At 38.0% G+C, this 26912-nt stretch overlaps 1 protein-coding gene across 2 annotated transcripts; it reads left to right on the top strand.

The window, feature by feature from the left end:
- On the top strand, positions 1-26210 carry LOC124787952 (enolase-like). Of its 2 annotated transcripts, none has more exons than XM_047254952.1 (7): positions 1-72; positions 8862-8949; positions 11153-11329; positions 11855-12009; positions 21851-22213; positions 25141-25561; positions 25639-26210. In XM_047254952.1, exons 2-7 carry the CDS (start codon positions 8887-8889, stop codon positions 25759-25761), a joined length of 1302 nt encoding a protein of 433 aa, XP_047110908.1. In that variant the 5' UTR covers positions 1-72; positions 8862-8886; the 3' UTR covers positions 25762-26210. The 2 variants fall into 2 exon arrangements, with proteins under 2 accessions (XP_047110908.1, XP_047110907.1); XM_047254951.1 differs by lacking the exon at positions 1-72 and adding an exon at positions 6090-6151.
- Positions 26211-26912: the final 702 nt, after the last annotated feature.

Raw genomic sequence — 26912 nt, 5'->3', positions numbered from 1 at the left:
CCTTTCCTGAAGGTCAATTCAGTAGGAGATTGGAGTTCGAGTCGGAGAGTCGCTATACTGCTGTGCTGTAAGGTGAGCTTGGGCCGAAAATGTAGGTGGACAAGTTTCATGCTAAAAGTGGTTTTTTACCTGCAGGATATATGTACTACAGAATATTTTTGTGCTTATGTCAATAATTTAGTCCTTTTTTTTCTCCAATTCCTCTCAGTGGCAAATACAGTCACCTTCGATGCCCTTGAGTTTAAGCCGGTCTTCATATAGTATTCGATTTCTATTAGAGGAGTGGCACACAAGTAGGAAATTTGGCCTTCCATCCTAAATTTATTTTCTTATAATCTTAAATCCATTACATATAAATTATATAACTAACAAGTTCAAAATGAACGTCACGCTCCGGAAACAGGTGGGAAAGCCGTACCGGTAACATGACAAGGTTAACTAAAACATAACTTGTTCAGTTTCGTCATTTAAACGCGGTCACGTCAATTTATGTGGCGTGGTTAGTCTTTGTTGCGGAAGTAGTCTGAAAGAGTTAATGTCATAGCTGTCATAACTAAGCATCGACAGAGCATGCATTGACACCATTCGCCCTAATCCAGAGTTAATATAAAAGTCCGGTGATTCGAAAACGTTATTCTTTTTTTTTTATCCTGTGGCTAATTGTGTTATAAAACTGATTGTAGATCCGTCATTAAGCTTTTTCACTGCTGTGGAATGTAATATTCCTGGCTTTACACGTAATAAAATGGTGTCTATGAAAGATGAAACCGTAGGCTTACATCATACGACATACACTTACTGTACAGGGAGCATTGTACGTACAGAATAATTGACGGTAACCTCTAATCGTGACCGATTGGCTGGCAACGAGACCAGGTTGCAGAATATAACTCGTGTAAATCGGATCACGAATGCACGAAAACCTTATGTGTTCACTTCAGCAGTGGTTTTCCTATTTAAGATACGAAGTGTAAATGAAGACTACAGACGATAGCCGAAGCTTGGAAACTACCTGTAAACCCTCCCCCCCCCCCCCCTCTCTCTCTCTCTCTCTCTCTCTCTCTCTCTCTCTCTCTTCCTCTTCTTTCCCACCCTCCCACTACCAGTACTTTTTCCAACACCCCTTAAATCTTGTTCTCTGAACATTAGATTTTTCTCATGGTCTCACTGCTTTTGGCCTTCAATACCACATTGCAACTCAGACTGAACTACTTTGATGTTCTATGTGACACTTGAGAAAAACACTCCACTTTCGGTTAAAAATGTCACTGTTATACAAAAGCTAACTTATTTCTTTTCCATTATTAAAACTTGATACAAGATGCAGCTATGCTCATAGTTACCCTTAGCTTTCCATCTTCGTATGTAAAGCAGTCCATTGACATTATTCAAATTTATTCCCTGTCTTATGAATCTTATTTATTTTGTGTTGGCTGCTGTTAATAACGGTCTTTAGTAGTGTTCTTGTCAGGCTCAGTATGCTGTGATTTCATTATGCTTTTCATTTTCTTATTTTGTGTAAACGAAATCTTATGTTGCTTTAATAACCTCCAGTGTTACTGGTCCTCTGTAATATCTTCTGAAATACATCCCCTCACTGCAGTCAGAATGTACTTAATGTGTTCAATTCCCTTGTTCAGTTACCAGTTGTAGTGTGTGGTAATGCAGAGGCTAAAAAGCTTCTCCCTAGGTTAAGTTTTGACTCTTGCTACTCATCATACAAAAACAATGAAGTGAATGAAACAGAGTTGCCAGACAGTAGCTGTTGACGTGACATGATGGTATCATTGGCCACTGAATTAAATTTTGTTTTGTGACAATTGTTGCATATTTTGCGTGTAGTAACAACCCGCCAAATACAGAGGAGTTATTTACTCCCAGAAGTACTGAGCACACCACTTTTTGTTGTTTGTTTGAAAAACTAACAACCAAGATGTCAGAGAAATCATATTCCAAACAAACAGTTTTGACCAGATAGCCTTGTTTTTAGCAGAATACTAAAGTTTGGTAGAACTGCTCTTGAGCTACTTTTGTAATCTACCTGCGGAAAGATCGATTTTCTGACAAACCTATACAGGAGAAACAATATATATAGGTTAAGCAGAGCACTTAATTATAGATCCATTTCAGGGTTAGACATAAAACACTGTTGGCTCACCTTTCTGAGCCAAAATTAAGTGCTTATAATTTTAGTGTTTGCAGAGGGCTTTCCAGTAGTAAAACCACATTACCTCACAAATTAAGTTGAGTTAAAAAAGAAAAACTGTTCTGTTGGGGTGTTGGTTGACCTTGCCAAGACCTTCAATTGCGTGGACCATCAAATTCTAGTCAGTAAACTAGAATATTATGGCATTAATGGCACCTTTTTTGCATGGATGCAGTCGTAGAAACATCTCCATTCTGTTTTCTTATTTTTCTTTTTGTAATATTTGGGCATATTTATGTTCAGATGAAATAATTCTAGATTAGCACAGACTTTAGATCCCTATGCATGTAACCTTATTATAGTGTATGCAAGTCTGCTAGCTATAGCTTGTAAATTTCCATTTGGGTGCTTCAAATATATTAAAAATTTGAAAATCTCGAACCACTGTGCAAAAATAGCCTTTAATCAGGAATGTAAATGATTAAGTATGTACGACAGAGAAATTATATTGTTGCAACACATTTATTGACTTTGCCAACTAAGTCACCTTGCAATTTACCTAGCCTTGAGCTATGCTACAGTTAAGGCTATCACCACAACTACCACTTCAAAAGAAAGCATGTGTATAAATGTGACTGGTCAAAGCAAGTAGACAGTATCTCAGTCTTAAATACTAATCATCTCCACTAGACAAACAGCATTTACAGATAAAAAGCACTGAGGATATAGTCCATGCAACAGTCACACTTCAGGGGAAACACTGCTGGCTCATATTCACTAGACCCTTCCGATTGTGTTGACCTTGTCAAGGGCTTTGTTTGTTGAACCATATCTATCGAGGAAACTGAAGTATTGTGGTAATAACCACATTCATCTACAGAACCAGAGTATTATATTGACGGACTTCGGTGAATAGATAGGGACTCAGAATGGAAGACTGCAAATTACGGAATCCAACAGGACATTGTACTGTGTCCAATACTGTTCTTGATCTAGTTAAATTAACTTCCAATGACTTTACAGAATCTTTAAAAAATCTGTAATGTTTGCCGATAACAAACTTACTAGTTAAATGGCACAACTCATCTGTAGCCTGCTGAACACTTAATATGATGACCTGTCAAATTGCAACAGGTCTGTATCAAGTACTTTAATTCCTAATCCCATAGATTCACAACTTGCAATTTCAAGCAAGTAACGACATGACGGTGGCAGGAATATAGTCACGTTAAATGAAACACCATGTAAAATACCATTGAGACCATTAATAAAGATCCTTAATTTAGCGTGTGTTGCACTGAAGTCTCTCTCTCGTGCTGCCTTTAACAAAAGCAGCAATTTATGTTGCATACTCCCAGTGTCTTTTCACTTTTGGCTTTATAATATGTGAAAAAGAAACTAAATTAAACATACTAGAAAAATGTATTCCAAAGTAATAGCAATTTACAAAGTGAAAACTGTATATCATTTGATTACAGCCCTCTCACAAATCTTATGAAGTTATACGGCACAATGGTAAGACAGTTAGCAGTTCAAATTGTATCCTGGTTTGTTTCCTGTGATTTCACCTAAATTTCTTAAAGTGAATAACAGGATAGTTCCTTTGAAAGGGCAGGAATGACTTCCCTAAGCAATCAGTGTGTGTGCTCTGTCTCCAATTACTTTGTTACCTTTGGTATGTTAAACCCTAATCGCCCTTTGTTCTTAAAGCATCTTGATATTCATACATTCATTTCTCATTGCACCTGTTCATTAGTGATATTTATTGAAAATAATGATAATAATTCAATGATCTTTGAGTTATACTGCCACAGCTAAAGGCAAAAATAATTTCCATGTAGACATTTTTGTTGTGTAGGGTGAGAGTTTGTTCTGCAATATCTCCAACTTAAAAGGAGAATTAAAAGTCCAGCTTCTGTAACCACAACTTCTAAAATTTGAGTATCTATTTGCAGTTTGAAGAGCCCTGTTAGCTGCATGACTAGTTGAAATATTCATTGTAATTAGGTGGCTTCTTTTATTGCAGTGCCTAAATAACTGTTATTTTTATAAATGTCAGTGTAGTAAATATGAACTAGGTAGTAGATAATAATTTAAAAAACTATAACTGAGGAGTTTGTAGGATCCTTTCAAAACAGTGATGTTGCTTGCTAATTTTGTTGTTTTGATTTTAAACTGGGTGTGCAATAAGTAAAACTGCTCACAATACAATGGGTTGACTATTGCAGTGTTTTACTAGACATGATCCTGTTAAAGGCTTTGTCTATCTCTGATGTTTGAACTTGATTACCTAGCCAATTATAGGAGGAACTACAGTTTGTGTGGACCTCAAACAACAGTGCAATTTGGCATTTTTCACGTTGTCAAATCAGCTGAAAGGAGGATAGATAACGGAAAAAGCCCTATGACTAAGTGCAAATAGAACTCCGGACCTTTGGATTTGTAGTCTGTTGCCCTCTGAGCTACACCAGTACACCATACTGCTGTAGTGATAGGTTTTGTTAATTTTAACAGCTGAGCTACACCACTACATCATACTATTGTAGTGATAGTTTGTGCTGATTTTAAACATATGTCAAAATTTCTTTGTAGATTCTTTCCCTACATTTTATCTTTAATATATACAAAGGCCCCAGAGAAACTTCCAAAACTGTTTACAGTTTTCTCTTAAAAGATGTTTATCTATAGTTCACTTTGAAAGTGTCTGCTCCCAACGATTCCTCTGCAACCATTTCTTGACAAATGCCTGTTCAATCTGTTGGAAAACTATGCTTATATAGTCATTGTATGTTAGTCTGTACTATAGCTATAGCTACTGTAAAAGAGCCACAGTTTTCATGATAATGCTCTTAGTTTCAGGTGAGAGTTCCTCATACCATAATAAAAAAGTACCTTAACGTTGCTCCCATCAGTTTCCAAATAACTCTTATTACTTAGTTTCTCTCAGGGTGTCTTAGCTGTTTTATATTTCTTACTTGCTTTAACTATTTCCCTCTTGTTCCTTCCCTCACCCATACAACCAATATTAACACAGGCCAAATTTATGGTACAAATAGGCAATGTTAACAGTTGTGTCTGTATCCTTGGTTACTGGTTGCATTAATTAATGGATGTGGACCCCCACGTAAATCTTCGGCAACATAACTTCAACAGTGAGCTTTCATTTGACAACACTTGATTGTATATTACCCTTTCTCAGTTAAACCACCTCCTTTATCCCATTTTGTTGACATTGAACATGCTGTCAACAGTACCAAGTTACTAATCCCAGTGTGGACATCCAGAGTAAGGTTTTCAGTGGCCTCTTTAAATGATGCAAGGCAGATGTCAGGAATTTCCTTTCCCAACCCAAATGTGTACTATGTCACTAATGACCTCAATGTTGACATAATTTTACCTCCTGATCTTAATCTTATCTTCCCTTTACAACACTGCAATTGCTTTGCTGTTCCACACACATTCCTTACATATCTCCCCCCCCCCCCCCCCCCCCCCCCCCGCTCCCCCATGTTTGAGTTTATTGATGTGGTATCAGCATTTATTTGAGTTTATGGATATAGTACCAGCATTTAAATAAAATATGTTGGTCAGTAGATGGGGTGATTACTCTTATTAAATGGTATTTCTGTTTCTCTTTTACTGTGTTACAATTTAAAAAAATTCAGTATTGTGTCAAATGACATTCCATTTTGTCTTTTAGATACTGTGTAGCAAGCAGTCTTTCTTACTGTGCTGGCAAATGAACTAAGTACATTCTTGAGTGTACTCAGCTCGTAGCAGTTTTGAATTATGACTACTGATTTATATGTTGTAATGTTATGTGGCAGTTAATAAAGATGGAAAATGTAATTACAGGAAGTTATGGTGAAGGTTGTCACAGACCAAATAATGAATCAGTTCTTTTGGAACAGGATTTAATCTTTAAGAATACAAAAAGATGTTGTGTAGAAGTATTAAAATGAACAAATGTGTTCTGAGAACATTAGTGAAATTCTCAGTAAGGTGGTAAGCACAAATTTCACAAGTAGATTTTGTATATTAACACTACATGATTTTCATTTTGTATTTGGTAATAAAATAATGAATAAACAAACAGAAGTTTACTCACTCTATAAAGAGAGTTGGACTTTTCTTTATAGCAGTTTATAATTTGAACTTCAAATCATATTCCATACAACTGATGTAATTGGTATGCTGCTTATATTTCAAAAATATTTGTGCTTTCACAGCATAGGGCATTTGGGCTATAGTGAAATTCATTATAGCTTAACATAACTACCATGAAAAGTAATTCCAAAACAGTATATGTGATCTGGTGTTTTCACAGCAGATTTCTAGCTTGTAGAATTATCGGGTGTCCGTCTGGATAACATCACAATTACTCCACATTATATCAGCACACTGACTTGTTGCCATCTTCAGGTGGTTGCTGATGAAAGGTGCTCCCCTCCTCTCTGCATCCTATATATGCTGACTGTTCCTGTTCGGTGAGGTCGGGTTCAGACTGTGATAGCACGGGCCACTGGTGACCAGAGTTTGGAGCTGGGTGCCACTACCCTCACAACTGCCACTGTCCACCATAGCAGCAGCATGGATAGCAATAGATTGGAGTGTGGAGGGGGTAATAGCCAGCATATATAGGGCACCGACAGGAAGGGAGCAACATTCATCAGGGACCACCAAAGGTGGCTACATGTTCTTTGCTGAAATATCATGGAGTAATTATGATATGACCTACTTGGACACCTGAGAATTCTACAAACCAGAACAGTTTACTTTTAATTTTTTCTGTTTGAACTGTATAAAAATAGTGCAGTCACTTGAAATGAGAAAAAAATTGTGAATTAGTAACTCATCAGTTTACTGGCATTGGTCATTCTTAAGTACAGTATAAATTGTGTGCTAACTCAGTATTTGCAACATTGCTTGCTAAATACAAAGTTAAGTTTTAAACTGCCATGAAATTTTGTGACACCATATTCCTCACTTCAGGATGAAAGATTCATGCTGATACCAGTTAACAGAACACATTGTTTGGGAAAGCAAATAAGTGTCATTAATGAATGTCTTCATTGTCAGCTCCAAGCATTCACCGTGGGATACAAAGATATTGAGCATCTTTGGTCGGAATTTAAAGGTATTGTCCACCATGTGCTAGAGAAATACGTGCCTAGCAAAGAGTATAGGGAAGGGAAAGGATCCACTTCGGTTCAACAAGCATATTAGGAAGTTGCTGAGTCGTTTTAAACATAGTCACTGCCCTGCTGACAAACAGAAATTATGCGAAATGAAAGCAGCTGTCAAAAGGTCAATGAGAGATTCTTTTAACGAATTTGACAGCAATATTTTACCTACAGATTCTAAAAATAGCCCCAAGAAATTTTGGTCATATGTAAAATCTATGAACGCTACAAATAATTTAATACCTTCTCTTGCTGACAGTATGGGTAATGTAACAGATGATGATAAACAGAAGGCCAAAATTCTAAACCTACTGTTCAAAAACTCGTTTACGGTAGAGGACTGCAGCACCATTCCCCTTTTCAATTATCGAACAAATGCAAGGATGGCTGGCATAGTGTTTAGTGTATCAGGGATTGTAAAACAGTTAAGATCCTCAGACGCCAGAAAGACATCTGCCCCAGACGGTATCCCTGTAAGATTTTATGTTGACTATGCTACGAATATAGCACCATTCTTATCCATCATCTATCAGATCATTGGTACAGCGCAAAGTTCCACAGGACTGAAAGGAGGCCCAGGTCATAGCAATCTGTAAAAAGAGTAGAAAATTAGATGTTCCTCATTATCGGCCAGTTTCACTGACATCAATTTGTTGTAAAATCGTGGAACATATTTTGTGTTCGGACATAATGGCATTTCTAAACTCTGAGAAGTTCATCTGCAGACACCAGCACAGTTTTAAGAAACAGCTGTCATGCGAGACACAGCTGGCCCTCTTTGTGCATGATATACAACAGGCTCTAGATACCGCTCCCAGGTTGATGCCATATTCCTCGACTTTCGAAAGGCATTTGACTTAGTTCCGCACTGTCGCTTGCTCCAAAAAGTGCACGCTTACAGTCTATCTAAGATTTCTTTCTAAGATTTACATAAATGATCTGGTTGATGGTATTGATAGTGGCATTAGACTGTTTGCCGATGATGCTGTAGTTTACAGGAAAGTAGTGTCACGAAAGTTTTGAACAAATCAATGAGGATTTGCAGAAAATAAATGTGTGGTGTAATGAGTGGCAGTTCCCTCCCAATATTAGTAAATGTAATCCACTGCATATAACAAAGTGAAAATCCCCAATAATGTAAGAGTACAAAATAAATGCCCAGTCTTTGGAAGCAGTAACATCTGTCGAGTATCTGGGTGTGACTATTCGAAATGATCTAATATGGAACTATCAAATTACACAAGTAACAGGTAAGGCAAACTCTAGATTGCAGTTTATTGGTAGACTCTTGAAGCGATGCAGTCCTTCAACACTGCTTGGTGGGTAGTGGATTATATATGTAGATGTAGTTAAATCACTCCATCAGTTTTTACCACTATATCAATTAATTGGTTCTAAAGCTGATGTTGGGATAGAAAAGCCATTTTACATTTGCTAATGTAACACGTGATATAAGTGTATATGGGTCATACATTAGTATAAAATATCCCTTTGATTGTAATCTAGAATATGATCTTTTGATTTCCTTTCAGTTGTCATCGGAATTTTTCTCTCAAAATGCCACTTAAGAGCTGCCATGCACGCCAGATCTTTGACTCCAGAGGAAACCCTACTGTGGAGGTATTTAAAAAGTTTCTTATTTGGTTTTTAAGTATTTATGTGAATTTTTTTTTTTTTTTTTTTTTTTTTTTTTTTTTTTTTTTTTTTTTTTTTTTTTCAAGCTTTGAAACAATGGAAATATGCTAATCTCTTTAGATTGTACCAGTATTGTGTTCTACAAATTTAGCACTGAAACAATTTTCTACATTATATTACAAACAGAAAATGTCAGGAGCTTCTAAATGTAGGTGACAAACTTGGAGCAGAATGTAATGAAAATGTGACAAATCAGGCTGGTTTATAATGGTGATAAATTCAGAGGCACTGCAGAAATAATAATAGCAAAACAAGCCCAATTATAAAATATATCAGTCTGTGGCCATATTTGTAAATTTATGTATGGCTTTTTTTATCCTGCACTAATCAGGACATGTCTGGAGACCACAGTTACTTGTTGATATGTAAAGATGCAACTACCATATTTACTCGAATCTAAGCTGCACTTTTTTCCGGTTTCTGTAATCCAAAAAACCACATGCAGCTTAGAATCAAGTGCAACGTAGGCGGAAGTTCTGAAAAAATGTTTGTAGGTGCCGCCACAACTAACATTTGCCGTCGAATATATGTAGCGATATACAGGCATGCTTTGCAGGCACAAAGATAAATACTGGCGCCAAAACCTCTGCTGCATCAGTTAATAAATAAATAAATTAATTAAAAAAAGTGGAAGACGAGCGTTTTCTCTGCCCTGAGTTTTGACCACTGCATTTTTCATACATTATCCAACAAAGTAAATACAAATTACGTATTGTTCATCTTCGAATGTAGAAGCGTTTCAATGTACTACAAAAATCTGACTGGAAAGACTGTTTGGAATGTTTATCAATATGGCCAACTCTACATTCTGAATTTTTTCCTACCTGTGAGAAGAGATGGTTGCTAATAGGAATTTTATGAATTGTGAATCACATGCAGTATTCTCTTCACCATAAGAATAATACGAATATAAACATTTAGCCATGTATTCTTTCGTGTTCACTGCTATCTCATTTAAATCCTGTCTGCCTAATAAACTACGAAACTAGAGTGAGACAACAGCAAGCACGGAAGAATATACATATCATGTCATGTTTATATTCGTATTATTCTTATGCCTAATAGTGATAGTCAGAAATGAAGCACAGCAATTGACTAGATTTTTAAATCTATGATGAGTCTAATTTCTGTGCCGAATGTAATGTACTAAAGAGGCGTCTGCAAAGATTTTCAAACGGAGAAAAATTTTCGCTAAATTCTCGTTCCGAACATCTTTTATCATACGCATTCTATTATTTGGTTCTCGATCATTATCAAAGAAAGCAGCAGTGTAAGTAACAACAAATAGCAGTCTCTTGCCATTGTTTCGCTAATGAGACGATTCCTCTTTTTTTTTTTTTTTTTAAGCCGCAGTAAAGCTCACAACAGTTAGCCATGCCGCGAGTGGCAACAGAATGTGACAAACAATGCATGACACAGTGCAATAATACATTTTCAGCTTAGAGTGACGTAAACACCTATAACATAGATAACGGCACTTATCAGATCAAAGAAAAATAAGCAATCAATTGAAACCAGACGAAGCACGTGAAAAAGGAAGGGTACCCATATACCCGTATAGATACGGACGGAGCGCCTGACGCATAGCAATGGCTACCTGGTAAAGCTTAACTGCTGAGCTTACGACTCGAACCAAACTACTGTAGCTGTATTGTCATTCATTTGACCTGAATTGTGTCTCGTATTACAATGGACCAACTTTGTTTCGATTTGGAGGTGCGGCCTAAAACTTTTCTCTCCCCTTGAATTTAGAGTATCATTTTTCAGGTGCGGCTTAGATTCAAGTGTGGCTTACGGTACTCAGAATCCAGTGTTGTCCATTTTTTGTTAGTTAATACATGGCTTTGAATGCACTTATTTACCTTGATTTGTCTTTGTATAATTAAGAAAAATCGGGCCGAAATATTTCATTAGTTTTGCTAAAATTACATTTGAAGAGAAATTTTCAAAATACAGTAGTTCCAACTTACTCTGTGGTTGTGTTGCTCAGTTGTTATTTCAAGTGTTAATTTTGGGCATATACATTCATGTGTGATCACCAGCACGTTCTTTCCCAGTTACTTACCTGCCGTGAGCTCCTGTTCAGGATGTGATGTTGATACTTATTGAATTTGGTTCTTATTCACAGGTAGACTTGGTAACAGATCAGGGACTTTTCCGTGCTGCTGTCCCGTCAGGAGCTAGCACAGGTGTCCATGAAGCACTGGAACTTAGAGATGGTGAAAAAAATAACTACATGGGCAAGGGAGTGAAAAAAGCTGTTGATAACATCAATAAGATCATATGGCCGGAGCTTTCAAAACAGGTAATGCAAAATAAAATCTGTACTTTGTGTGCTAGAGAGCATACTAAAAAACAGCATCAGTTTGATTAAAATGAACATCTTTAACACACTGTAATGTTTTCCATTGTAACTGTGATAAAATAGTTTCAAAAGAAATAAATTTACTGTGGAAAAGGGCTTGTAACTTACCATTAATTTTTAATTTTATGTAATGCTGCTTTGTAGTGACAGTGTGCTTAAACTATTGGACATAATTCCATTAAAAATCAAATTCTGATTTGAATTACAGTGGAAGCTGTAAATAATTTTTTGTTTAACACAGTAATTCAGTAAATTGGATATATTATTCTTTACTACAAAATTTTTCATCTCTGAAAATCCCCAGCTAAACTGTTAGTTTTCCTGAAGTTGATATTACAAATGTTGGCGGGAAAGGAAATGTTGATTTAGGTGGTTTGTGACGAGATAGATACTTGCTAATGCCAAAAATCATAGTGATACCATCTTTTTTATGCATGTATTAATTTGTAAATTGTTTTTTCTCAGAATTTTGAAGCAACCCAGCAGAAAGAAATTGATGAATTTATGCTGAAGTTAGATGGAACAGATAAAAAGGATAAATTGGGAGCTAATGCTATCCTGGGTGTTTCACTTGCAGTATGCAAAGCAGGAGCAGCAAAGAAGGGCGTTCCTCTCTACAGGTACAAATTGTTCAGGTTCTCCTAACTTTTTTCCACCAAAAATCTTTCCACAGGTGAATTTTGACACTATTTGATAAAAATTGTCAAACACCTTTACTTATTCATTCTACTCATTGGTGAAAGAATTATATTGCCTTGGTCTTACCATTTCCACTGTTTCTCAGTTCTTTAACATTCTGTTGGTGCTATGTAATATATCGGTCCAGTGTACTTGTAGATATGGCAGTTAGGGTAGGGAACTTCTTTGGGGTGCAGCCTACTATTGTACTAAAAAAGCACAGTGAATCAGTGAGTAGTAAAATTTGTATGCAATATCTTTCTTCATTACTTTTTCCACCTTTTTTAAACCTGAGAGCAAACCCGTATTTGCTGTAGGGAAAATTGTTTGTAAAGAAAAACAATTATTGTGGTAAGAAGAAACATTTTTGATTTGTACATAAGGTATTAACAGGGGAATCTATCAGTTATTGATAAAATTGTTTAATTGTATAGATAAGAAATCTACGCACCAAGTGACGGCAGAACACACACAAGACTGTTGTGATTGGCAAGCTTTCGGAGCAAGTGGCCCCTTCAGGCAGAAGTGTTGAAGGGGAAGGAAGAATGGTGAAGGGAAAGAACTGGAGAGGTCTAGGAAAAGGGATAGATATCGGGAAAGTTGCCCAGAACCGCAATCAGGGGATACTTCCTTCTCATTCCATATAGTAAGTCTCCCCTGACATGCGGTTCTGGGTAACTTTCCCAATATATATGTCTTTTTCCCAGACCTCTCCAGTCCTTTCCCTCCACCCTTCTTCCTTCCCATTCAATCCTTCTACCTGAAGGAACCACTGGCTGCAAAAGCTTCCCAATCACTACTGTCTTTTATGTGTGTTCAGCTGCCACTTGGTGAGTAGACTTTTTATCTGTCCAATTAAATAATAGGGGAATCTGATGGTGATAGTGCTCAATTTGTGTTTTTGAGACATTGTCACACATTTTGATATTTCGTTTGGTTTTCAATTCCTCTACATAACTACTTGCATTATCACCTGTTGTTACACCCATAGTAAGATGACTGTGGCAATTAGCCACATTAAAAAAAAAGGTGATTAATCTTCTTGGTTGTTTGTCATGGAACAATAGCAGATAGTTGGAATATTGTATGTAGCATGCTGTCCTACTTCCACATTAAAATTTAATATGTTAATCAAACATCAAGCATCCATTTTAAAATTTCACGACTGTTTGAAAATATGCTTGGCATATGAAACCAGTTGTTAATATATTGGGCAGTGAAACAAATTTCCATTAAGAGTCAGATCATGAAGATTATTTTATGAATAAAACCTTCTAGATCACTATTATTTATTACAATGTTTTGACTGCTACCATCATCAGATATTTGGAAATACGATGAAATAAACATAAAGAGTGACAGGTGTTTCTTAGACCAGTACACCATTAAGCTCCAAAAAATGAAAAAGGTAAATATTTTTAAAAAGTTCACTGACAAAAAAACTTAAAGCCTGCAAGCCAGTATTAAAGACCTTACGTATAGTGCATGCAAAATGTCGTGGCCACTATATATGCAGTCGGCTGGGGAAACATGGGGAGAGCTGCAGTGGTGAAGGGTTGCTCAGAGTGCTGTAGGGCAAGTGCAGAGCACTGGAGAACAAGTGCCGTTCTAAACTGAAGCATGCATTCACGTTTTGGTAAATATTAAATGGGGCCCCTCCATGCCCACACTTGCATGGTGGCCATTCAGAAACATCTGTCAGCTTTTCTTTGGTTAGTATCTAAAAAGAATTCCACCAAAAATGAAGCGATTTATTTTCACCCGTTTTGTTAAATATTTGTAACTTTCAGAGAAGAGTCACAAGTGAGGAATTGCCATATTACAATTTGCTGCTTTTGCCAAATCATAGTGGAGTTTACACAGTCTCACTTCACTAACATGTTATACAAAGGCAGTTGTGAAATATTTCGGAAACAGTGGTTTAAGTGAGGAACTAAGGAAAAATAAGATCAGCATCTTACGAAAAAGCACATCCTTGGTACAAATAAATGTGTTGGTTGGTTGGTTTGTGGGGGTTGAAGGGACCAGATAGTAAATGTGCAAGGACTTCAATTATGTTTTTCCAATTCTCATTTGACCAGTTATTGATGGCCCTGAAAAATTACATTCTTCAATCGGAAAATCTGTAGCTAGTGGAATAACCATGCGACAAAACTCTCCTCTTTGTGTGCTTTCATTTGCCAGATCTCATTTTGATATCTCAAACCATTTATGAAATATGAGAAAAACATTTAATGTTATAGTCATTTCACTCTGGCTTTATCACTGGCACGATGTGATGGCAAATTAGTGTGCTATGTCCAATCAATATTCCTGAGGATGGTGATAGATACAACTAAATTTCATATGCAGGAACGTATTATGTAATATGCACCAAATACAAAATCATAATGACCCCTATTTTTCATTGGGAACTTTCTCAAATTTCTCGCAGTGTCTTACTTCAATGTAAATATCCCAATAACTATGACCACTAACGGAATGATGGGCACCTCATAATGAACCTGACATATAAAGCTACAAGTAAAGCAAAAATGAATTTATTTTTACTGAATAGTTTCTGTAAAATCGTTTGAGAAAGATCTCAAGGCATGCACTTTGATTCTGTCATCACCGAAAGATGGCAAACGTTTGGCGGCCTTCCTTTCTGAACAAACAAATGAACTCGCCCAGCTGTTTGGACGAAAACTGGTCACTGTGCATCAGCCACCGTATCCTGCGCGACCTATAATCTGTGCATCAACTAACAACTGGTTCAAAAGTTTTACAAAAATATGTTAGAGCTCACAGGTGCCGTTAACATGATGGACATTGCCTTAAAGATTTTATGTCTAACCTTTTTTTTTTTTTTTTCCCCCCCACTTATATTTATGAAACACCTGCATAGCAAATAACTTGCCCTGGGAACCAAGTTGCTGCCTCTTCTACAATGTGGAGGTGCCTTCCAAAATACTTAAATTTAATAATCAAATTATTTTATTGTATTTATTTTTGGTAATACACTCCTGGAAATGGAAAAAAGAACACATTGACACCGGTGTGTCAGACCCACAACACTTGCTCCGGACACTGCGAGAGGGCTGTACAAGCAATGATTACACGCACGGCACAGCGGACACACCAGGAACCGCGGTGTTGGCCGTCGAATGGCGCTAGCTGCGCAGCATTTGTGCACCGCCGCCGTCAGTGTCAGCCAGTTTGCCGTGGCATACGGAGCTTCATCGCAGTCTTTAACACTGGTAGCATGCAGCGACAGCGTGGACGTGAACCGTATGTGCAGTTGACGGACTTTGAGCGAGGGCGTATAGTGGGCATGCGGGAGACCGGGTGGACGTACCGCCGAATTGCTCAACACGTGGGACGTGAGGTCTCCACAGTACATCAATGTTGTCGCCAGTGGTCGGCAGAAGGTGCACGTGCCCGTCGATCTGGGACCGGACCGCAGCGACGCACGGATGCACGCCAAGACCGTAGGATCCTACGCAGTGCCGTAGGGGACCGCACCGCCACTTCCCAGCAAATTAGGGACACGGTTGCTCCTGGGGTATCGGCGAGGACCATTCGCAACTGTCTCCATGAAGCTGAGCTACGGTCCCGCACACCGTTAGGCCGTCTTCCGCTCACGCCCCAACATCGTGCAGCCCGCCTCCAGTGGTGTCGCGACAGGCGTGAATGGAGGGACGAATGGAGACGTGTCGTCTTCAGCGATGAGAGTCGCTTCTGCCTTGGTGCCAATGATGGTCGTATGCGTGTTTGGCGCCGTGCAGGTGAGCGCCACAATCAGGACTGCATACGACCGAGGCACACAGGGCCAACACCCGGCATCATGGTGTGGGGAGCGATCTCCTACACTGGCCGTACACCACTGGTGATCGTCGAGGGGACACTGAATAGTGCACGGTACATCCAAACTGTCATCGAACCCATCGTTCTACCATTCCTAGACCAGCAAGGGAACTTGCTGTTCCAACAGGACAATGCACGTCCGCATGTATCCCGTGCCACCCAACGTGCTCTAGAAGGTGTAAGTCAACTACCCTGGCCAGCAAGATCTCCGGATCTGTCCCCCATTGAGCATGTTTGGGACTGGATGAAGCGTCGTCTCACGCGGTCTGCACGTCCAGCACGAACGCTGGTCCAACTGAGGCGCCAGGTGGAAATGGCATGGCAAGCCGTTCCACAGGACTACATCCAGCATCTCTACGATCGTCTCCATGGGAGAATAGCAGCCTGCATTGCTGCGAAAGGTGGATATACACTGTACTAGTGCCGACATTGTGCATGCTCTGTTGCCTGTGTCTATGTGCCTGTGGTTCTGTCAGTGTGATCATGTGATGTATCTGACCCCAGGGATGTGTCAATAAAGTTTCCCCTTCCTGGGACAATGAATTCACGGTGTTCTTATTTCAATTTCCAGGAGTGTATAAGAGATGTGATTGGAAAGTTTTAAGAATGGGCTTGTAATTGTACACTTGTGGCACTTACATGCTACTATGATGCATCTCATTCAAAATAGTCCCCTTTTGACTGAACACGACGACTGCAATGGTGTTTTCACTCTTGGTAACATTCCTGGAAATTTTTTTCATGAAGTGTGTTAAGGACACACTCCGTATTTGCCTGGATGTCCTCAATAGAGTCAAATCGCTTCCCTTTTAAGTGAAAATGTCAGTCTAGGAAACAAGTAGAAGTCTGCAGGGGCCAAATCAGGGGAATATGGCAGTTGTGGAAGCACAGGAATTTTTAATTTCATCAAAAATTCAATGATGGAGAAGGCATGATGAGCCACAGCATTGTCATTGTGTAGCGCTCAACTCCTGTCTTCTACATCCATACTCCGCAAGCCACCTCACGGTGTGTAGCAGAGGGTACTTTGAGTACCTCTATCGGTTCTCCCTTCTATTCTAGTCTCGTATTGTTCATGGAAAGAAAGATTGTCGGTATGCCTCTGTGTGGGCTCTAATCTCTCTGATTTTATCCTCATCGTCTCTTCGCGAGATATACATAGGAGGGAGCAATATACTGCTTGACTCCTCGGTGAAGGTATGTTCTCGAAACTTCAACAAAAGCCCGTACCGAGCTACTGAGCGTCTCTCCTGCAAAGTCTTCCACTGGAGTTTATCTATCATCTCTGTAACGCTTTCGCGATTTCTAAATGATCCTGTAACGAAGAACGCTGCTCTCCGTTGGATCTTCTCTCTCTCTTCTATCAACCCTATCTGGTACGGATCCCACACTGTTGATCAATATTCAAGCAGTGGGCGAACAAGTGTACTGTAACCTACTTCCTTTGTTTTCAGATTGCATTTCCTTAGGATTCTTCCAATGAATCTGTCTGGCATGTGCTTTACCGACGATCAACTTTATATGGTCATTCCATTTTAAATCACTCCTAACGCGTACTCCCAGATAATTTATGGAATTAAGTGCTTCCAGTTGCTGACCTGCTATATTGTAGCTAAATGATAAAGGATCTTTCTTTCTATGTATTCGGAGCACATTACACTTGTCTACATTGAGATTCAATTGCCACAGTGCAGGCGTTTTCTTCCGCACCTTTCGCTCAAATGCTCAAGGGTGCATTTGTAGTATTCCTGGTTAATTGTCTGTCCTCCAGGGGTAAATTCATAATGCACAATACCAGCAGAAGTGAAAAAAATTACCAAAATTGTCTTCGCCTTCGACCGACTTTGCCGTGCTTCTTTTTCAGTCATGGTGAACCAGTCTTCCATTGCAGATTGTTATTTGGTTTCAGGATCATATCTATATACCCACAATTTGTCACCTGTAATTACCGTATTTAACAAATCTGGGTCATTTTTAGTCCGATTAATCAGTTCTTGGCACACTTCAAGTTGGTATTGTCTCTGGTCACTTGACAACACTTTCGGAACGAATTTTGCGGACACTAGACACATGTTCAGGTCTTCAGTTAAAATTGACTAAACTGTATAGAAATGTAAATTACGTTCATCATCCATCTCCCCAATTGTAAGTCTACGATCAGATCACACTAAGTCGCGAACTTTCATAACATTTTCATTCGTTTTTGAGGTGGAAGGATGGCCGGGCTGTGGTTCATCTTCAAACTTATTGGATAAAAGTATTTACATTTCAGAGCTATATTCGGCAGTAATACTTTTGTGCTATGTTTCTATGTGAAATTATGAAGCTATTTTTGTTATATTAATTTTTCAGTGGATTTCACCCATAGTTTTTCTAAAATAAGTTTTACTCTTAAAACATTGCATAAACTATTTTGACATAATTTGAGGTGAAGTACCCTGTGCAGTTAGCCAAATATGAAGTTTTTTATTATATTTACCTTCAACTCGGTCCCATACTTAAACTGGTAATTTAGACCCTCTCACCTTTTTTGCAACTCTATGTGCAAATATGTGAAACACTTCTGTGCCGGAAGAGTAAATTGATTTCAGTTTCCTTTTCTTTATTGTTACTACCAATAACTGACTTGGGACACTGCTAAATTTTGTTATGGCTGTATACTTTCTCCCTTACTGAAATGAGGTAAGGTGAAGCTGTGAATAATGAAGGATATTTTTATTACTAGTATAATTGCTACCATTGCTTTCATATTGAGAATACCGTATTTACTCAAATTTAAGCCGCACTCGAATCTAAGCTGCACCTGAAAAATGACTCGAAATCAAGGCAAAAAATTTTCCCGAATCTAAGCCGCACCTGAAATCTGAGACTCGAAATTCAAGGGGAGAGAAAAGTTTTAGGTCGAATGAAAGACGATACAGCTACAATAGTTCGGTTCGAGTCGTAAGCTTAGCAGTTAAGCTTTACCAGGTAGCCATTGCTATGCGTCAGGCGCTCCGTCCGTATCTATACGGGTACCCTTCCTTTTTCACGAGCTTCGTCTGGTTTGAATTGATTGCTTATTTTTCTTTGATCTGATAAGTGCCTTTCTCTTTGTTATAGGTGTTTACGTCACTTAAAGCTGAAAATGAATTACTGTACTGTGTCATGCGTTGTTTGTCGCATTCTGATAATGTGTGTTTATGGTCTGTCGCCACTCGTGGCATAGCTTGCTTTTGTGCACGCTACCACCGCTTAAAATTTAAAAAGAAAGAGAGGAATCATCTCACTTGCAAAACAATGGCAAGAGACTGCTTTGTTGTTACTTTCATTGCTGCTTTCTTTGATAATGATCAACAAGAACCAAATAATAGACTGCGTGTGATAAAAGATGTTCGGAACGAGAGTTTAGCGAAAAATTTTCTCCATTTGAAAATCTTTGCAGACGCCTCTTTAGTACATTACATTCGGCACAGAAATTAGACTCATCATAGATTTAAAAATCTAGTCAATTGCCGTGCTTCATTTCTATCACTATTAGGCATAAGAATAATACGGATATAAACATGACATGATATGTATATTCTTCCGTGCTTGCTGTTGTCTCACTCTAGTTTCATAGTTTATTAGACAGACAGGATTTAATGAGATAGCAGCAAACATGAAAGAATACGTGGCAAAATGTTTATATTCGTATTATTATGGTGGAGAGAATACTGTATGTGATTCACAATTCATAAAAGTTCCTATTAGCAACAATCTCTTCTCACAGGTAGGAAAAAATTCAGAACACAGAGTTGGCCATATTGTCAAACATCCGAAACAGTCTTGCCAGTCGGATTTTCGTAGTGCATTGAAATGCTGCTACATTCGAAGATGAACAATACGGAATTTGTATTTACTTTGTTGGATAATGTATGAAAATGCTGTGGTTGAAACTCAGGGCGGAGAAAAAAAGCTTGTCTTCCACCTTTTTCTTTTTTAATGTATTTACTGATGCAGAGGTTTTGGTGCTAGTATTTATCTTTGTGTCTGCGAAACACTACGACACAAGTTAGTTGTGGCGGCACATACCAACATTTTTCACAACTTCAGTTTTGCACTCGATTCTAAGCCACAGACGGTTTTTTGGATTACAAAAACCGGAAAAAAAAGTGCGGCTTAGATTCGAGTAAATACGGTAGTTAACTTAATAAGAGAGCAAGGGAATTACGAAATTCTTGGTATTATTGTTTACTAGCTTATAGTTGCTTATTAATTGTTCAAGGATGTGTACTACATGTTCTTATTGCATTCAGTTATACGAGGAATATTTTTTACAGAATTTAACCAAAATATTGTTCAATGACATCAGTAATCTGTGTCATTCTAAAGTAACTGTTAAAAGTTTTACATTGGGAATATCAATGTGCCTTTAACTCCATTGCAAAAGGCAAAGAAAAGAGTTTTGTTAATCTAATGATCATGTGCCATTAAGGAATTTCAGCCTGAAAGCACGTTAACAGCTTTCTGTATTGCTGGGTACATAACCATACTGCCTTGATAAATTACATTGGTATGCACGGTCACATGACAACCCATGAATACTGTGGTACAGAAACGGACTAGCTGGAATTATTCATGCTTTGGTCGCCAGGTGAACTTTCCAGGTGCCAGGTTCTTGCTGTCTCCCCCAAACCAATAAGCTTATTATAAACTTTGAATGTTGAATTTGTAAAAGATAATTTATCCATTCAAACCTTACCTCAATGGTGCTTAAATAACCTCTTGGTAAGTTTGGTCTAAAACCTCTTGTTTTAAAGTTATGTACAAAACTTGAACAACTTTTAAATTATCTCAGTAGGTTTACTGACTCTATATGAGTTCTTCAGCTTCATATTCTAGACCTTGTGCTAATTAATGTGTAGGTAATGGTCTGACTTTTCCACCAACAATAATTTAAAAAAAAAAACCTCATGAATAAGAAACAGTTGCTGAATTTCAGGGTTAAAGACTGCTTACAGTATGATTTTTACACCAGAAGTTTGTATTTACATACACATTAGGAAACTTTGACTTCTCAACTGCAATATTACATTTTATTGGGTGCTCTGCATTTATTGAGAGTTAAAACATTGCATAGAGTTGTTATCTATTTCCTTCTTAGTTTAAATGATATGCTACATGTAGAAAACAAAACAAAGTAAATATACCACTTACTGCCTGCTCTGTCTCATAGTGAGTCATGCTTGCAGTATCAGGAAAAAGTTAGCTCCCTCATGGGGAGCCATTATGGTGTAGCAAGTTAGGAGGGTTCATGTGTCACCAAAACGACATAGACCCAGGACATACATGGCACGTGGATCTCAGCTGTTTCCATAATGGTCATCTCAGCTGTTTCCGTAATGGTCCTGTTAATCCACTTATGATTTACTTGTACAGTTTCACTACAGAACCATAGAGCACAAGCTCACAAATGTACGCTTCAGAAATATTGCAACTTAAAACTTGTAACGCCGATTATCCCATTTTGCAACTTACCTGTATTGTTTAATGTACGTGTGCCGGTATTGAGCAAAATGATTAGAGACTGCATGTTGACTCCCAGATATGCTTATTGTATTAGTGCAAATAACATAACATATGCTATTTGCAGAAAACAAAACAAAGTATATATACCACTTACTGCCTGCTCTGTCTCATAATGAGTCATGCTTGCAGTATCAGTTGACTCTAGAAGTCATATTAATGAGTCACTTTTTAGTTATGTGGCCTATCTGTGTATTTTGCATATGCTCTATGGAACCTGTAACTAAATTCATCTGTTGTGTAAATAAAATCTTGGCTTCAAGGGAAGAACAGTAAGTGCATGCTGTGAACTCCCAATTTTTTTTAATGAGATGTGATGAAAATTACAGTTTGCTTTTTCTAGAAAAAAATCTGTAAACTGAGATACTAATTTTTGTCTTACTATTTTAGGCACATTGCGGACCTTGCAGGCTACCCTGATGTCTTGCTGCCTGTGCCAGCTTTCAATGTCATTAATGGTGGGAGCCATGCTGGCAACAAGTTAGCTATGCAAGAATTTATGATATTACCAACAGGTGCAAAGAGTTTCACAGAGGCCATGAAAATTGGTACTGAAGTGTATCACAACCTGAAGAGTGTCATCAAGAGCCGTTTTGGTCTCGATGCTACAGCAGTAGGAGATGAAGGTGGTTTTGCACCTAATATTCTGAACAATAAGGATGCCCTTGCACTTATTTCAGAAGCTATTGAGAAAGCAGGCTATACTGGTCTTGTAGAGATTGGAATGGATGTTGCAGCATCAGAATTTTACAAGTAAGATAATAATTTTTTTTTTTTTTTTTTTTTTTTTTTTGCTCGAACACTGAGTCCTTATCTGTAACACTGAAACTTACATTGGAAAATCTCTCTTAGAAAGTCTATAATATATTAATATTTACATTAATAAAAAATTCAGACTTCCTAATTTAAAGTGGTGTGTTATACTTTTGAATCAACATTTACTTCCATAATGTTATTTTTTCTGTAATTTTGTTTTTTGAAAAGAAGAGAATTGATAAACTGTACATTAACACAATCTTTTCAGGAACCAACATGCTTCTTTTAAAGCTAATATTTAATAATGGATCATAAAGCTTGTCTTGTGTATTGTAGTCATATTTGAGGACCTGTGAAACTTTTTCCTGCTTTGTATGATAAACTTTCAAGCAGTGTAAGTAACATAGTCGAACTTTCCACTCACTATACTGGTTGCTTGGGATTGACTTCCCCAGTCACCATATGTCTACTCTTAAGAGCACACTAATCATTTCATTGAGAGCGACTCCCTTCCACTTTGATAGTGTAACTTGCTTCTTCAGTGTGCTCTCATCATCCAGCAATCAATTCTTGATCTACGGTACCTACTGAAGAGCCCCATCAGACAGGTAATATGCAGACAGCAGAACAGTGATAAAGTGCACTCATTGAATTATGGTGGCTGTCTATCGGGCATGCTAACCATCCTTGTATTTTTGCAGGTGTCGACTGCAAAGTGTTAATAACTAAAAAAATGGAGCTGGCTCCAGCTTCATATGCGTTGCACAAGATATCTGCTGTCAGACAACTGGTCTGGCAATAGGATAAAAATTTATATACACAACCTTCCTCATATGTCAGGTTGTCTGTTAGTGAAAAAGTATCAAAATCCCTACAAACAGTTCCAGAGATTAGCCTTTTCAAACATGCATACAGAAAAACAAGTCAGGGGGGACTTTAATTTAGTAGTGTGTGTAGATTCTCAGTCTCCTTTTTCCTTTTCACTTAGTTATTTTCATTAGAACTATTTGAGTTGACATGGACACTAACTTTCCTACTTTCAAAAAGCATGTGGTGTATGATGTTTCTTCTAGTTTTTAACTTCTTTTTCCTCCTCCTCCTCCTCCTCCTCCCCCTCCCCCTCCCCCTCCCCCCCCCCCTCCCCCATTTCAATGACTTCATCATGAGACAAAAGTTATTTTGTTCAAATAATCATGTAAAATTTATTCATTGGAGACTTAGCTTTTATTTAGTATCTTTTTCAAATTGTAAACATTTTAACAATATCCAAATTAGCTGGCTCTTTCTTTTAAATAATATTTACTAGAAAATATATGAGCAATATAATCAATTTTTGAAGATATAATTGGATAGGTAAACTGTCTGCCCACCAGGCAGTAGGAGAGAACATTGAATAGTTATGGAATTGTGCAAGCTTTTGAAACCAGTGGTTCCTTCTCGTGGAAGGGTTGAAGAGGATGTAAAAGGGATGAAGGAAAAAAACTAGTGAGGTTTAAGAAATGGGTAGTGTTGCAGAATAGTCACCCAGGACATAGAGTAGGGAGAGACTTACTGGATGGGATGAGACAGAAAGACTAATGGCTATGGACAGCACTGGAGGAGATATGAAAACCTGAGAGCTTAAAGGTGGAAAATGGGTAATAACCAAGATGGAGATTACTAGCAAAACATCATGCAAGAGCTAATCAGAATAGAAAACTAAGTACATTACTCATAGTAGATCAGTGAGCTAGGGTGTGGGGAAAAAAATCAGATAATGAAAAGATATAGAAAACTAAAAGGGAGTGAAGAAAAGGTATAATTACTGAAAAGAAATGCTGTAGCCAAGGAAATTAATGTAAATTAAGAATAAGTGGGTGGTGGAACCAAGAACATGTTGTAATGCCAGATCCCTTCTGCACACATTTCCTACCCTGTGACTCCTACCCCTGTCTGCCCCACTGTAAGACTTGCCCTATGCATCCTCCTACCACCACCTATACCAACTATGTAACTGGCAAAGCACATACTATAAAAGGGAGAGCCACCTGGTAAATAAAACATTGTGCCCAATGGGCATAGACAGAGGGTGTATACTAGCAACACACAATATCCTGTTGCAGAGCATCCTCTACAATATGACAGTCATGAACCTTGGTGCCTGTTTCACCACACGTACCATCTGGATTCTCCCTCCTGACAGCAGTTTCTAAGAACTGCAGGTGGGAACTGGTATTACAAAATGTCCATGGTTCTCATCATGTACCTAGCCTAATTTACATTGATTTCATCAGTCCCGCATTTTTTTTTTTTTTTTTTTTTCCCCATAACTTTTCATTTTAGTTTCTATATCTTATTTTCTGACTTGTCTTTTTCTCTTCCCTCCCCCTCCCCCTCCTCCCCCACAACTCATCTATATACCATGTATAATGCACGTAGCTTTCCACTTTTATCAACTCCTGCATGTTGTTTTGTCAGTCATCTCTCTGTCTCTCGTTTATTACCTGATCTTCCACCTTTAACCTACCAGGTTTTCAAATATCATGCAGTACTGGTACTGCCCGCAACAGTCAGTCTTTCCTTCTCATCCCATCTGGTAAGTCTCCCCTGCTCAAGGGTTCTGAGTGACTTTCTGTAACTCTCCATTTCCTAAACCTCAACAGTCCTAAATGTTGACTATGTAGAGGAACAGTGCAATCCCTCAGCAACAGAGCTGGTCTCTTGTATTACATTAATTTCCTGTTAAATAAATTAAACACAGAGTACTTAAAAGTGACAAGAGTGCAAAGTAAATTTATTTTCTCGTAACTTTATAATTTAATATCCTTCGCAAAGTAAAAAGAACGTCCAGGAATGATATTCTGTAATAACAAATACTGCTGTTTCATGCCTGATTTTACAAGGCAGTACCATTTTATGATGTCTGTATGAATTTTGTTTTGCAGGGATGGCTCTTACGACCTGGATTTCAAGAACCCTAACTCTGATAAAAGCCAGTGGCTGAGCATGGAAAAGCTTGCAGCATTGTATACTGAATTTATCAAGGAATACCCAATTGTATCTATTGAGGATCCATTTGATCAGGATCATTTTGAAGCTTGGACCCATTTTACATCACAAGTCAAGATTCAAATTGTTGGAGACGATCTAACAGTTACTAACCCAAAACGTATTGCCCTGGCTGCAGAAAAGAAAGCTTGCAACTGCTTGTTACTTAAAGTAAACCAAATTGGTACTGTGACAGAAAGTATACAAGCACACCTTTTGGCAAAGTCCAATGGTTGGGGCACAATGGTCTCTCATAGATCTGGGGAGACAGAAGATACATTCATAGCTGACCTTGTTGTAGGTCTCTGCACAGGACAGGTATGTGTACAGTCTGAGAGCACATTTGTGATATAATTAAAAATATCAGAGAGCTATACATTTCTGTTTCATTACAGATTAAAACAGGTGCTCCATGTCGTTCGGAGCGGTTGGCCAAATACAATCAGTTGCTGCGCATTGAAGAAGAGCTGGGATCTGCTGCAAAGTATGCCGGCAAGAATTTTCGCAATCCTGTCTAAAGGTTTTCTTATGCCTGTTCGAGCAATTTGATGTGTTGGCTTTCAGGAAATGTACTGCCCTATTTATTGAATCACTAAAACTCGAGGTGTTAGCAATAGTTGTATGGGGAAAACTGTTAACTGAACAGTATGTTTAGAGTGAGAATTATCAGATCTGTAGGGGAATGTAAAACATTTTCTGTTGACATTTCCAAAGTCAGATGTTCGAACATTTTGTTGCAATATGGTGTTCATTCCTGTACAACTAGTTTTCTGTTGTAAAGTGAGCAGATTAATATACTATCTTGAATGTCATCAGTGAGAAGTGTATAACTGAATGTAAGAAGTTGATAAATGTTTATTATTTGTAGTGGCAATATTTATAACACCTCAGTGTTCCTTTGTACACTCCCTTAAGAAACTAAAGTGTATGTGAATGTGAAATTCTGACAATAAAAGATAAAACTATTTATGATTTCTTATTCATAAATAACAGCTATCACAGATATGCAGATCAGTAGTTGAGAAACACTGCATCCATTGAAAGTCATTACTGTGACATTGTGGAATGTTAAAGATAAACCAATAAACTGAGACAGCATGAGGCAGCAGCTGTCGGACATATAAGTGATGTGCTACCTACCTTTCAGAATTGAGTTCCTTCCTCAAGGAGAGGATTGGTTGAGTTCAGAAAGGAAGGGCAGGGCACCTGACCCACCAGTTGGGGAGGGGCACATTACCCACCTATAGTGAGGACAGGGGGAGCTGTTACGGCCCACATAAAAGGAGCTGTGAACTCAGTTGTCACAATAATAAATGTAGTACTAGTCACATTACTCAGAAAATTCAGATGCACCAATATAACTTACCATGACCTAGTATTTGTCCAGCCACCTGATCTTAAAACTTTTCTGGACTAGGGTCCAAATCTGTATTTTACAGGCTACAGTCTTTGTTACTTAAAATCCGTCTTGATTGCAAATTTTTTTTATTCATATGACCGGTTTCGGTTCATTCAGAACCATCTTCAGATCTGATATTTCAGTTACAGGAGTAACCTGTCCAAATCCAGCAACTTTCACATGCTACGTCACATAAATTTTTTTTTTATGTGACGTAGCATGTGAAAGTTGCTGGATTTGGACGGGTTACTCCTGTAACTGAAATATCAG

Source organism: Schistocerca piceifrons, chromosome 3 (genome assembly GCF_021461385.2).
Source record: "Schistocerca piceifrons isolate TAMUIC-IGC-003096 chromosome 3, iqSchPice1.1, whole genome shotgun sequence".
Classification (NCBI taxonomy): Eukaryota; Metazoa; Arthropoda; class Insecta; order Orthoptera; family Acrididae; genus Schistocerca; species Schistocerca piceifrons.
The sequence above is the reverse complement of the archived record's forward strand: the minus strand, read 5'-3'. Positions and strand labels throughout refer to the sequence as shown.

Coding starts and splice junctions, on each gene's coding strand:
- LOC124787952 (XM_047254951.1), top strand. CDS start 6,105: ATGAACAAATGTGTTCTGAGAACATTAGTGAAATTCTCAGTAAGGTG. Junction 11,330..11,854: donor GGCCGGAGCTTTCAAAACAG/GTAATGCAAAAT, acceptor GTTTTTTCTCAG/AATTTTGAAGCAACCCAGCA. Junction 25,562..25,638: donor TAGGTCTCTGCACAGGACAG/GTATGTGTACAG, acceptor GTTTCATTACAG/ATTAAAACAGGTGCTCCATG.